At 41.7% G+C, this 12,299-nt stretch overlaps 1 protein-coding gene across 3 annotated transcripts in view; it reads left to right on the top strand.

The window, feature by feature from the left end:
- Positions 1–10,286, top strand: part of furina (furin (paired basic amino acid cleaving enzyme) a) — an 83,132-nt gene extending 72,846 nt beyond the window's left edge. For all 3 annotated transcript variants that reach the window (XM_040135970.1, XM_040135964.1, XM_040135978.1), the window contains exons 15-16: positions 970–1,092; positions 5,081–10,286. In XM_040135970.1, coding sequence (XP_039991904.1) covers positions 970–1,092; positions 5,081–5,688 — 731 coding nt within the window. In that variant the 3' untranslated portion in view covers positions 5,689–10,286. The remainder of the gene's footprint in view (positions 1–969; positions 1,093–5,080) is intronic.
- The last annotated feature ends 2,013 nt before the right edge of the window (positions 10,287–12,299 follow it).

Genomic DNA, 12,299 nt, shown 5'->3' with positions numbered 1-12,299 from the left:
GTGTGTGTGTGTGTGTGTGTGTGTGTGTGTGTGTGTGTGTGTGTGTGTGTGTGTGTGTGTGTGTGTGTGTGTAGATTTTTTTTTTTTGCCATTTTTCCCCAGCCTTTATTTGATAACGACACTAGAGATACAGACAAAAAGGCACAGTAGGAGAGAGAGGGCTATGGTATACAGCAAAAGTGGATTTAAAGGTGGATTTAAACTGGGATGTTATGGTTATGTTGTATGCTTCTCAGCCAGTTGGCCACCAGGACAGCATAAAATGACCTTACTTGTATGACTGATTGATGATTGACGTGTTATTTAACACATGTATTAAACTGCTCAGTCTAGAGTTCAGCTCAACCTGAAGAGTTCAGGGCCAGGAGATTGGAGAATAAGTGGCTCCTGCAGCACAGTGCCTGTGCCTTTGTGCCTCTTTATAGGAGCTGTGAAGCTGACTCTGTATAGCTCTGCAGCAACATGTTTTCTTATAACAGGGAGCATAATAAAGCAGTGGAGTAACTGCTTCACTTTTTATGTCTGCCCTTGGATCATCCACCAACAACTGCCTGCATCTGGACATAGCAGGTCCACCCACAACATGATATTCAGAATCCGAGAAAACCCCAGAAGATTGACGTCCAGTAGATAAATGCTTCTCACCTCCCTCCTCAGTAAGAAGGGATTCACTAAAGTGGAACCTCTTACAAGGCCCCCACTCTTGATTGATTCTTAAGAGACTTGCACTTTATTATACTTACACTCATATTAAGCACAGGATGAAATCATGCCGTCTTGAAGTTGGTGGCTCATTTCAGAGTCATTTTCTGTCACTCTATGCAGAAAATCTAAGAGTCTACAATGAGTAGAGGATACATTTACCAAATTCACCCTAGGGACTGACGGAGCATTACTGTTTTTGACAGGCCTATTTTTTTCTCCCGGTTAATTTCAGTTCTTTCTCTCCATCTCCATCTCTCCACTCAGGCACTCTGACCCAGTTCACCCTGGTGCTATATGGCACCAGCTCAACATCTTCCAGCTCCTCAGACAAGCCTCAGGCTGGAAACGGCAGCTGTAAGATGTTGGACCTAAGGCAGATATGCATTGGTAAGACTGGTATCTCTTGTCTCCAGTTTGGTCCTCACAGGAAGTTACTGTCAGCATCTGAGTAGTGGTAATTACTGACTCATTTTGAGATGTGATATGTGAAGTACCCTGGATAGTGGAGGTTCAGTTCAATTCAATTCAATTCAATTTTATTTATATAGCGCCAAATCCTAACAGAGGTTATGTCAGGGCACTTTTCATGTAGAGCAGGTCTGGACCGTACTCTTTATAGTTATATTTACGGAGACCCAACATTCCCCCATGAACAAGCACTTGGCGACAGCGGCAAGGAAACACTCCCTTTTAACAGGTAGAAACCTTGAACAGAACCCAGCTCATGGTGGGCAGCCATGTGCCTCGACTGGCTGGGTAGAGAGAGAGAGAGAGAGGGAGTGGGGGGCATAGCACAGTAGACGTATAACATAAATATGTGTAACAAAAATGAGACTAACAATAAAACAATTATAATAATAGGGTGAATAATAGTACTAATAAAACTAAATATAATAATAGATGATAATCAATATTTGAGCAGTGGGTGTCGAGCAGGATCGTTGGGGCAGTAGGTAGTTTGCAGTCACAGATCCAGACTCTCTAGAACCAGGGGCAGAAATAGCTGCAGAAAGTGACAGAAAGAGAGAGGAGAGACGAAAAAAGAACAAAACTACGGGAGAGAGAAGTCAAGTTAGTAATGAGCAGTGATGACCTATGAATGCGTACAGATGGAGAGGAAGAGGAGGAGAGAGGAGCTCAGTGCATAATGGTAAGTCAACTGCCAGTCTAGGGCTATAGCAGCACAACCAAGGGATAGTTCAAGACAAGCCTGAGCCAGCCCTAACTGTAAGCTTTATCAAAAAGGACGGTTTTAAGCCTACTCTTAAACGTGGAGAAGGTGTCTGCCTCCCGGACCAAAACTGGAAGATGGTTCCGCAGTAGAGGAGCCTGATAACTTAAGGCTCGCCTCCCATTGTACTTTTGTTGACTCTAGGAACCACAAGTAAGCCTGCGTTCTGGGAGAGCAGTGTCCTACTGGGGTAATAGGGTACTATGAACTCTTTAAGATATGATGGTGCCTGACCATAAAGGGCTTTGTAGGTGAGGAGGAGGATTTTAAATTCTATTCTGAATTTTACAGGGAGCCAATGCAGAGAAGCTAACACAGGAGAAATGTGATCTCTTTTCCTAGTTCCTGTCAGTACTCGCGCTGCAGCATTCTGGATCAGATGGAGAGTATTTAAAGATTTGTTGGAACAGCCTGATAATAAGGAATTACAATAATCCAGCCTATAGTTAACAAAAGCATGGACTAGTTTTTCTGCATCTTTTTGAGAAAGGATGTGCCTGGTTTTTGCAATGTTAAGTAGATGAAAAAAAAGCAGTCCTTGAAGTTTGTTTTATGTGGGATTTAAAGGACATATCCTGATCAAAGAAAACTCTGAGATTCCTAACAGTGGTGCTGGAGGCCAGGGCAAAGCCATCCAGAATAACTTTATCATTAGATAAGGTGTTTCTGAGACGTTGGGTGCCAAGCAGAATAACTTCAGTTTTGTCTGAGTTTAACAGCAGAAAGTTGCTGTTCATCCAGGTCTTTATGTCCTTAAGGCAAGCTTGAAGTTTAGCTAACTGATTGGTTTCACCAGGCTTCATTGACAAATACAATTGGGTATCATCAGCATAGCAGTGGAAGTTTATGGACTGTTTCCTAATATTGCCTAAAGGAAGCATATATAAGGTGAATAGAACTAGTCCAAGCACGGAACCTTGTGGAACTCCATGACTAACTTTTGAGTATATGGAGGATTTATCAATAACATGCACAAACTGAAATCGATCTGATAAATAGGACCTAAACCAGCTTAGAGTGGTTCCTTTAATGCCTATTAAATGTTCCAGCCTCTGTAATAGGATGTGATGGTCAACGGTATCAAATGCAGCACTAAGGTCAAACAAGACAAGAACAGAGACAAGTCCATTGTCTGATGCAGTAAGAAGGTCATTTGTAACTTTCACCAGTGCTGTCTCTGTGCTATGATGCACAGAGACCATCCCGAGCTCTGACTGAAAATCCTTAAATAAACTATTATCAAGTAAAAAGTCACACAACTGGTTGGCGACAGCTTTCTCGAGGATCTTAGAGAGAAAAGGAAGGTAAGATATGGGTCTATTGTTGGCTAAGACATATGGATCAAAAGTAGGCTTTTTAAGGAGAGTTTTAATTACAGCTGTTTTAAAGGACTGCGGTACATAGCCTGTTAATAAAGACATATTGATTATATCTAGTATCTTAGCCAACAATAGACCCATATCTTACCTCTCTTTTCTAGTGCTAACTAAGGGTAAAACTTCTTTAAGCAGCCTAGTTGGGATGGGGTCTAAGAGGCAAGTTGATGGTTTAGATGAAGACATTATTTAAGTTAGTCGGCAAAGGTTGATGGGAGAAAAACTGTCTAAGTATATATCAGGTTGCACAGCTGTTGCTAAGGTTCCTGTGTTTGAAGATAAGTTGGTGCCGGTTGAGGGCATTAGGTGGTGAAGTTTGTCTCTAATACTTAGAATTTTATCATTAAAGAAGCTCATTAAAATCATCACTACTGACAGCTATGGGAATACAGCGATCAATTGAGCTATGAGTCTGTCAGCCTGGCTACAATGCTGAAAAGAAACCAAGGGTTGTTTTTATTTTCCTCTGTTAGAGATGAGTAATAGGCTGCTCTGGCATTACCGACGGCCTTCCTATATGTTTTAAGACTATCATGCCAGGCTAAGTGGGATTCTTCCAGATTGGTAGAACGCCATATCCTTTCAAGTCTTTGCGTAGGTTGCTTTAATATGTGGGTTTGGGCGTTAAACCATGCAGCTAAGCTCCTTTGTTTTATTATCTTTTTTTTTTTTTTTTAGAGGGGCAATAGAGTCAAGTGTAATTCTCATTGAGCCTGCAGCACTATCAACAAGATGGTCAATTTGGGAGGGACCAAAGTTAGCATAGGGGTGAACGGGATGAAGTATTATTCTGTATGTGCTCAGCTTCATCTGTATGCATTCCGTACCAGCTGTAGGGAGACCTATTTGAAAGTCACACTTGTTGTCTTATTAAAACTCTTTGTGCAAGCCTCATATAACAAGTGTCTTTAGTAATATATAATCCATTTTAAATAAAGATCTAACTGCTGATGAGATCAAATAAAATTTTACCCCAGGTCCCTTTTTAATAATCTCATTTAAATTTAATAATGTCCATTCTGCTGTCTCCTACCTAATCCAAATACTGCTATAGGCAAGGACTAAAGATACAACTGACTGAGGGCTAACAGTGTGAAGTCCACCTACATGTTGTCTGAAGTAGTGACAGTCTGACCCCTACAGGCTGTCAGAGGTACTTACATACTGAGAAAAGATCATATACAGAAACACTAGAGGGAGGACTGAATGTAATTATCATATATTTGATTATCATGTGTCCTACAGTACCCAGTGTTTTTGGACTTTGGACTCACAGCTATAGTTTTCTCTGCTTTTGAACTAGTTGACAAAACTCTGTAGTAAATTAGATTTTCCTCCTCCTGTTGGCTCACACTCCTGTTTTCAGCTCTGTTGCCCCCAGCACCGAAAGTCTGTTAATTGCCATAATAGGCAATGGTCTGCATCTGGACCTGCTGCATATGGAAATGGGTTTTTTCACATAAACATGCTGCTCTCAGCATATAAATTGCAAAGCTTTTCATCATCTTTTTTTTTAGTAAGCAAAGGTAGCACTAACAAAAGTGGAAATGGCAACTTGAAAGCAAAATTACCTTAAAACTTTGTCTTAACAAAAACCCATGGATGAATAAATACAGAAATTTCAGGCATACTGTTCTTTACCATGTTAACTGTGCTCTCTGAGGTTTGACCAGGAATCCTGGTTCTCTGTTTATGGGTTGGTCGACTCCTACGAAGAAGAAAAATGTGAGTGCGGCTGTTTATTTCAGTTTCTTTCTCTGCGTTACAGAGTGCAACGCTGGCTACTACCTCTTTCAGCAGGGCTGTGTGAAAGAATGTCCAGCAGGCTTCTCAGTGGGCTCCCAGCCCCTCAACTACACAGTGGGAAACTTTATATCACCAGCTTCCGTCCCAGCCTGCCTGCCCTGCCCACTGCCCTGCCTGACCTGCAGCAGCCTCAGCCCTCAGGCCTGCCTGTCCTGCCCACCTCACAGCTCCCTGGACCCCATCTCTGGCACCTGCCTGCACCTCAACCAGTACATGCGTGAGTCCCCTGGCAGCTTCATGGTGGGCCAGGGGAACCCAGGATCACAGCTCCAGCTCAGCTCCCAGCTGCCCATCACCATTGCCGTGCTCAGCTGCATGGCCATCATCGCCACCTTCGCTGGCATCTTCCTGCTGCTGCAGCTGCGCTCAGGGGCACTTATCAAGCTGCCCTCTCTGGAAGCTGGCGGTGGTCTCGGGGGCAGCTTCAGCCTCGGGGGAAATAGGGTTCTGTCGTACCGCGGCATCCCAACAGTGTGGGGGGATGACGGGGTAAATACAGACTCAGAAAACGAAGAGTTTGACGTCCAAAATGAGAGGACTGCCTTTATCAAAACACAAAGTGCTCTTTAATGCCTCCCCCACATCCCTCCTTCTCTTCTGCTTTTAAAATCCTCGCACCCCTTTTTGTCTGATAATTCAGGGCTGTGGTAACTGTCCTTTCACAGTCTTTTCGGGTTTTACTGCTCATCCCTGTTTTCTTTTTCTGTCTTACCGGGTTTTCATCTGAGTCCTTCTTCGAGATCTCGTCTTCCCCTCTGCTGTGGGAGACCTGATGGGAAACTGCTGTCTCTCAGAGCTCGGGATGGTCCAAGCTTTGCTTTATTCACACTTCGGCGCATTTCTATTAAACCGGCTCTCTCCCTCCTCTTGCCCTCAATCACTAACAGTGTGTGTCTGTGCAGAGTCTGTTTTCTCCTCTAGCTCCAACTCCTTTTTGTTACAGTAAACAAATGATTATTATTTGCTTTCTTCCTATTTTTTCTCTCTTTTCATCAGTCTCAGTGCAGTAGCCAGACGAGATTGCTGAATGTGAAGAGTAGAGGTGTGTGTGTGTGTGTGTGTGTGTGTGTGTGTGTGTGTGTGTGTGTGTGTGTGTGTGTGTGTGTGTGTGTGTGTGTGTGTGTGTGTGTGTGTGTGTGTGTGTGTGTGTACGTACACGAATGAATCTGTGTGAAACTGAGCGTGTAATTCTGATGAATAGTGTAGTGCCCTTTACAGAGAAGCTGAAGCTGGTCCTGTCACATTTGGTACTTTTGCAAAAAAAAAAAGTGATGACAAAAAATTGTATTACTAGGCATGAAATCTGATTTGGAAACACTGATTCTCTCCAAAGTGTCGTTAATGACATAAAATCTGTCCAAAATCTGTTCAGAAAAAGCACCACTTGTCTGTAGTGGGTCACATTTTTAAAGTGCATTTTAAAGATCAAAAGCATTATAACGTGCAGACTTTAATTGTTTATAATTATGAAAACAGACTGTCTGAGAGCTTTCTGGATACATCATCTCTGTCATCTTTCTTTTCATGATGAGAATGTAATTGTATTTACTTTACACAGAATCCATCTTTGATACAGTGACACTTCTTATCTGTACGGTTATTGTTTTGGGTGTGACGTTCTCCGATCGTACACACAATCTGGAAAAATCTCTCTCAGCTCTGGCCGAACAAACTGTGAGTCACACAACTAGCAGAGCTTCCTCCAGCCTTTTGGGATTCACGATGGACTGAACTTACTCCGCTTTGGAAACTTTAATAAATTCTCCCAACCTCATGACGTCCCAGCTATCACATAGAAGGGTAGCAAAAAAAAAAAAAAACAAGATAAATTGAGGATAAAAAAAACCCCACACAGACATTCACAGATAAGCTACTCGATCAACCCTGAGGCACAATTCCTTCCGGGGATATTTAATTTCTGTGTCTGATGTGCTCACATCCCGGGGCTGAGAGAGAAGCAGCCGAGGTGCTGAAGGGACCCAGAACAATATGTGACTGTTGCGCACACAAGCTTCTCAAAGCAGCTGGCAGGTGTTGAGTTTACCTGTGATTGATTTCTTGACAGAGCAGAAACAGTACCAATACATCAAGGCTCTCCTTTTTGTCAGAGCACATTAGCACTACAAACACACCTTACACACGCCTCATATCATAATGTCTGACAGTTTGTTCATGTGTGTGTGAGTGGCTGCATGCGCGTGTGTTGGCTCATTGCGTATGTGGTTGAGAAATGTTAATCTTTCCTTTCTTCCCTCGTCTCGTAGTCTGCTTTCTTTTTCAAATCTTGAATATTGTTTAGAAATCCTGCGTTGAGACTCCACATCTCATCAGCGTCTCTGCACTTACCCTCCAGTCTACATCTAATCTGAATTTCAGATTATCTCTTTTCAGCGTCCTTGCCAATTGATTATATTCTGAATGATACTGCAGCAAACTATTTATTCTGAGAGATTTTAGTCACACCTTTAGGGAAGATTGTTTTAAGGTGATTTTTTTCCCAGGCCGGTTATCATCTAAAATATGCACCTCATGATTTAATCCAGTGTAGCCATTTTGAATCCACTGATCTCTTTTTCTACTATGTTGAAATTATTATTATTGTTATATTTTTCATTTCCAGTACAACAACCGTGGAGCTTGCTGAGAGAGGTTGTCATGGTGATGACATGCATACAAAACTGCAGCTGCTCATCCTTTTATCTACCTCTCATATCATTCAGCAAGGTTTCATACATTTCCTAGTGGAGCTGTTAAATGATTATAGAGGTCAAGTTATATGTAGGTCGGATATGAAAATGCTTCTCTGGAGAAGGTTTAGGGGTATAGGCATGTAAGTCAAATGTATGTTTTAGAAGAGAAACAAGCAATTGCATTTCAGAAACTGTAAAGCTGCTGTGTAAATTCTAGTCCCCTGAAACTCCTATCTCTTCTAAAATGTATTGCCTTTATGATCAGCATTCATGGGCAGTCACACCTGGGCTTTAAAACCTGTTTTTGGAAATAGAGGGATTGTCCATAGAGCTTGTTGGCCAGCGTTAAAAGTGCTAAATCCACCTAAAATAGTTGGGGGCTTTTGTTTTCCTCACCTCTCACACACAGTTTCTACCCAGATGGCTCCACCAGGGGTTAAGACCTTTTTGTTTCTTTCACTGACAATCAGACAATTTCCTTGTTTTGTGGGTGGGAAAGACCACAAACGCACAAAACAAATCAATTTTAATTTAACAACTTGGGTTGGGAAGCCTTCTCAGAAGGTATTATTCATAAATATGTAGAGCTGAGTGTGATTTAAATTGCAAGTGTGCTCAGAGAGAAAGAAAGAAGATATAAAAACAGCAGAGAATAAAGATTTTCAAACCAATACCTGGCAAAAAATCCAGTTAAAGGATGGAGAATGACCGGTATGCATCCTCTCAAACACAGCACTGCGCCAAGAAGTTTAATCCATCTCAGATGGCCGGTGCAGGTGTAGCACATTTGGCTTATCGCGGCAGTCTCGGCCAGGAAGCACTAAACTGGATTGGAAACCAACCCGAAAATGCGGATTTAGAGGAAAGTTAATGTGGCTACAGTCCAACAAGTGTGTGCTGCAGGGCTTTGTGTGATGTACATTAGTGCCTACTGCCATTTAGACTTTGATTAGCCCCAGTTTAAGGAGGGTGCTTATTTAAAAATGTAATAACTACAGCCTCAGACTTGGGCCACAAAATCTTATTGACTTCCCAGCTTCTTGTGAAGTGTGTAAACAACAGATAATGGGCTAATGCAGCACCAAAATTGCTTCCATAAACTATTTACTTAAACTCTGGAGGCTCAGAGTTTGCTTTTTTACTGTTGGACGTTGACCAATTTGTTGCAGTTAGTATGGATAACTGATGCTCCGTCTAGTCAACATTGTATATTCTGCATCTTCCCTTACAAAAGATTTATATTGCTTCCAGAAAGAATAAAGTTTTTTCTAAAGTGCAACATTTAGTGGGTGTTCAGGCAAGTTTCTGTTCCCCCTCGAGTGCACACACAAAATTATTTATTCATCTTAGCTTGATATATTCACTACAGCTTGATAAACTCAGAAAACTTTTAACTGATGAACTCGGAGCTCTGTGCATTCAAGTGTCCAACTCTTAAGGAAATCACGAATGCAGGCAGCATTAAGTAGCTAGTGCTTCCAAAGCACAGGGAGCTGCAGAAAACCATTAGCAGCCATCTTACTCCTTTCAGTGCAAGACTGTGATGGAAACTACACACTAAAAAAGAAGAGCTTCCCTAATTGTGCCAGAAAGCAGCTCCTAATTACAAGGCAACCACTTCACTGGCACCAAAGTGTGAAGCCTTTTCATGTAGAAAGTAACAGGAATATTACAAAACATCTGTTCATTGCAAATTGTCTCCTCTGATTATAAAAAAAGACTCACTCGTGGGCACGATGAAGGCGTTGTCTTTATACCACTGATTTATGTCATGTGGAGCTCGATGTTGCTTCAGTCCTGCCTTAGGATGTAGTCTGAAGTGATCGATATGAAGTCGGATGGAGTTAATAGGAGCAATATCTTTGGCATAACCAAAGACAATCATTTCAGTGCTGTCTGTTTAATGTGTAGACGTGTTGCTTTCAGGTTGTCACAGTCCATCGACCCCCTTGGCTTGTGTTCAAAGTGTTTTGTTGATATCATTCTGTCATCTCTGCCCTTTTGAAGATCTGCGGCGACACAGATGTATGTTCAGCAGCTGTGGAGGGAGGAGGTAGAATGTATCCCATCTCCATTAACTTAAGGGCTGAATCAGATCTGCGTGCATCCGTGTGTGCACATGCTTGTTTTAAGTATAAATAAAACACTTTGTAATGGGGGAGGGGAGGGGGGGGGGGGGGTGGCTTAGTGGAGCAGCCTCAGACGACTCTCTGTTGACCTCCTCCCGCCTCTTCATGAGGTTCCTGGCCTGTGGCTGCACACAGTACCTTACAGATTTGTGACCTATGAATAATGTATAAGAATGACTATCTTACATGGGACATAACTCTAAAATAAGGCCTATTTTTGTACTATATGAATGGTGCAGTGTAATTTTCTTGTAATTTAAAGATTTTTTTTTGCTCTTGTTTTTCTCCTTTTTATTTAATTGATGTCAATTATAGATTCTACTAAAATAAAGATCTATGCAAATTTGAATGTTTTAATTCTCTTGAGTGCACTTTTCCTTTACTTAAGTACCAGTAGAACAAGATAAAAATACAGAATTTAAAGGATGTAGTCTGTAAAAGTCTTGCATTGACAATTCTATTTAAGCAAAAGTACATAAGTATCAACAGCAAAATGTGCATAAAGTTTCAAAAGTATAAATACCACGGTCCTTTCTCTAATCTTTGCTTTTTTTAACATATTTTTCTGAAATACTGGGATAATTTGATTTCTTTTGGCCTGGAACAATTTCTAAAAATAAAAAAGAGGAGGTAGTGCACTGACAAATCAGCACTTTTTCAGTATTATTTTGAAATATATGATAACCACTTTTATAATTTGGTATTTGCTAGATGGATTAAAAAAAATGGGTATCATAAGCTACGCAGATGTCTGTTCTGTATGAGAGTCATGCCATGAGAAGCTGATTTGTAAAAACAATTTATTAATAAAAGGATTTGACAGGAAAAGTCAGGGGATCACAAACTGATCACACTTCATCCCGCCGAGGACATGAAAGTGTTTTGCAGATTTCATGACAAGCCATCCAATAGTTGACGAGACATTTCACTCAAAACCACACATGCGAAACTCAAGGTTGCGCCAGAGGAAAAGTCAGTGGGATTCATCTTCTGGGGGTCATGAATGTCTGTACAAACTTTCATGGCTCTGCAACCCAGCAGGAATTTGAGCTCAACTTCAGCTCTTGTTTCAGGGATGTGATTGTATAAAACCTTTCCCCAGAATGCTGCAGTTATAGCATATTGCCTTTAACCTGTGTGAGTCGTCAGATGTTTTGTCAAGTGACAACTCCGTTTGAAACCTCTCCCACATGTTCTGCAAGCATTTTCTGTTCTGTATGTGTCCTTGTGTGAAAGAAGCCTTTTTTCACAGGTGTTGCAAATGCGCCGACTCTACCTGTGTGTGTGTGTGGACTCTCACCTTTCAGCCAGTCACGTGTCTCCTGTCGTCTCTTAAATGACTCAACTCAGCAGCTGCTACCAGACTTAGCCAGACTGTTGGCTGGAGCAACAACAGCAGCAAAGTGATTCTAAATCCTTAAATGTCTGTGGTTTTTTCAATCAGTCCCCCACATACCTACCATACAACACTTTCGTAAAGCAGATTAGCTACACTGTACTGTGCAATAAAATGTTGTACAGGTAATCATGGTGTCCAGAGGATGAATCCCGCCAACGTTGCTGTGATCTACCTACTTTTCTTCCAGTGCCACCAGGAGATTGACATTTGCTGTTTTGAGCATAAGTTGGTATGCACATTCATGTCCTCCTCTGGATGAATGGTAACTGTAAGCTTCGGTGACCCCTTATGGAAAATAGTTTTTATCAACATGAATGCTGCCAGTGAAGTGACAGCACAAGGTGTGTTAGAGTGTAAGCCATTTAGTCGACTGTGACGGTGACATTTTTGGACATCACACCCCCATTAGAGCATCATTCTCTGCTGCTTCTAGCCACAGTGTAACAGTTGCTGAAACATGGCCTACAACTACATGTACACATAAAAGCAGACATTTCCGCTGCGATCTGTTAACACAGCCTGAGCAGTGCTGCATGGTTTTGTTTATATTTGTCCCTTCTTCTCTCCAGCCTGTACAATGAGTGCATTTGAAGATGTATGGCTGCACCCAACACCTACCAAGTCATAAATACAAGTAATGAAGTGAGACTAGGTTCACACTGAGGTAAAAAGGAAATGAAAAGGTTTTTTTTTTTAAACCATTTTTTATGCAGCAAACACCATCAGCAGTTTTTACAGTCTGCGAACAGTTTACTTTGAAAGAAAACAGCACCGGGAGAAGGTTTCAGCTCAGTGGCCATTGCTCGAAGTTGAATAGCTTAAGGCACCATCTTTAAATTAATTCTTCCCTATTAAATGTGTAGTAACTTACTGGGTCCAGCAGTAAACCTGCACCTGCCTGTATCACACTTTCATGTCACTGTGGGGAAGTACTGGAGCCACACTGCTCCAATAACCTGACCA

The sequence above is a fragment of the Xiphias gladius genome, chromosome 1, assembly GCF_016859285.1.
Source record: "Xiphias gladius isolate SHS-SW01 ecotype Sanya breed wild chromosome 1, ASM1685928v1, whole genome shotgun sequence".
Taxonomy (NCBI): domain Eukaryota; kingdom Metazoa; phylum Chordata; class Actinopteri; order Istiophoriformes; family Xiphiidae; genus Xiphias; species Xiphias gladius.
The sequence above is the reverse complement of the archived record's forward strand: the minus strand, read 5'-3'. Positions and strand labels throughout refer to the sequence as shown.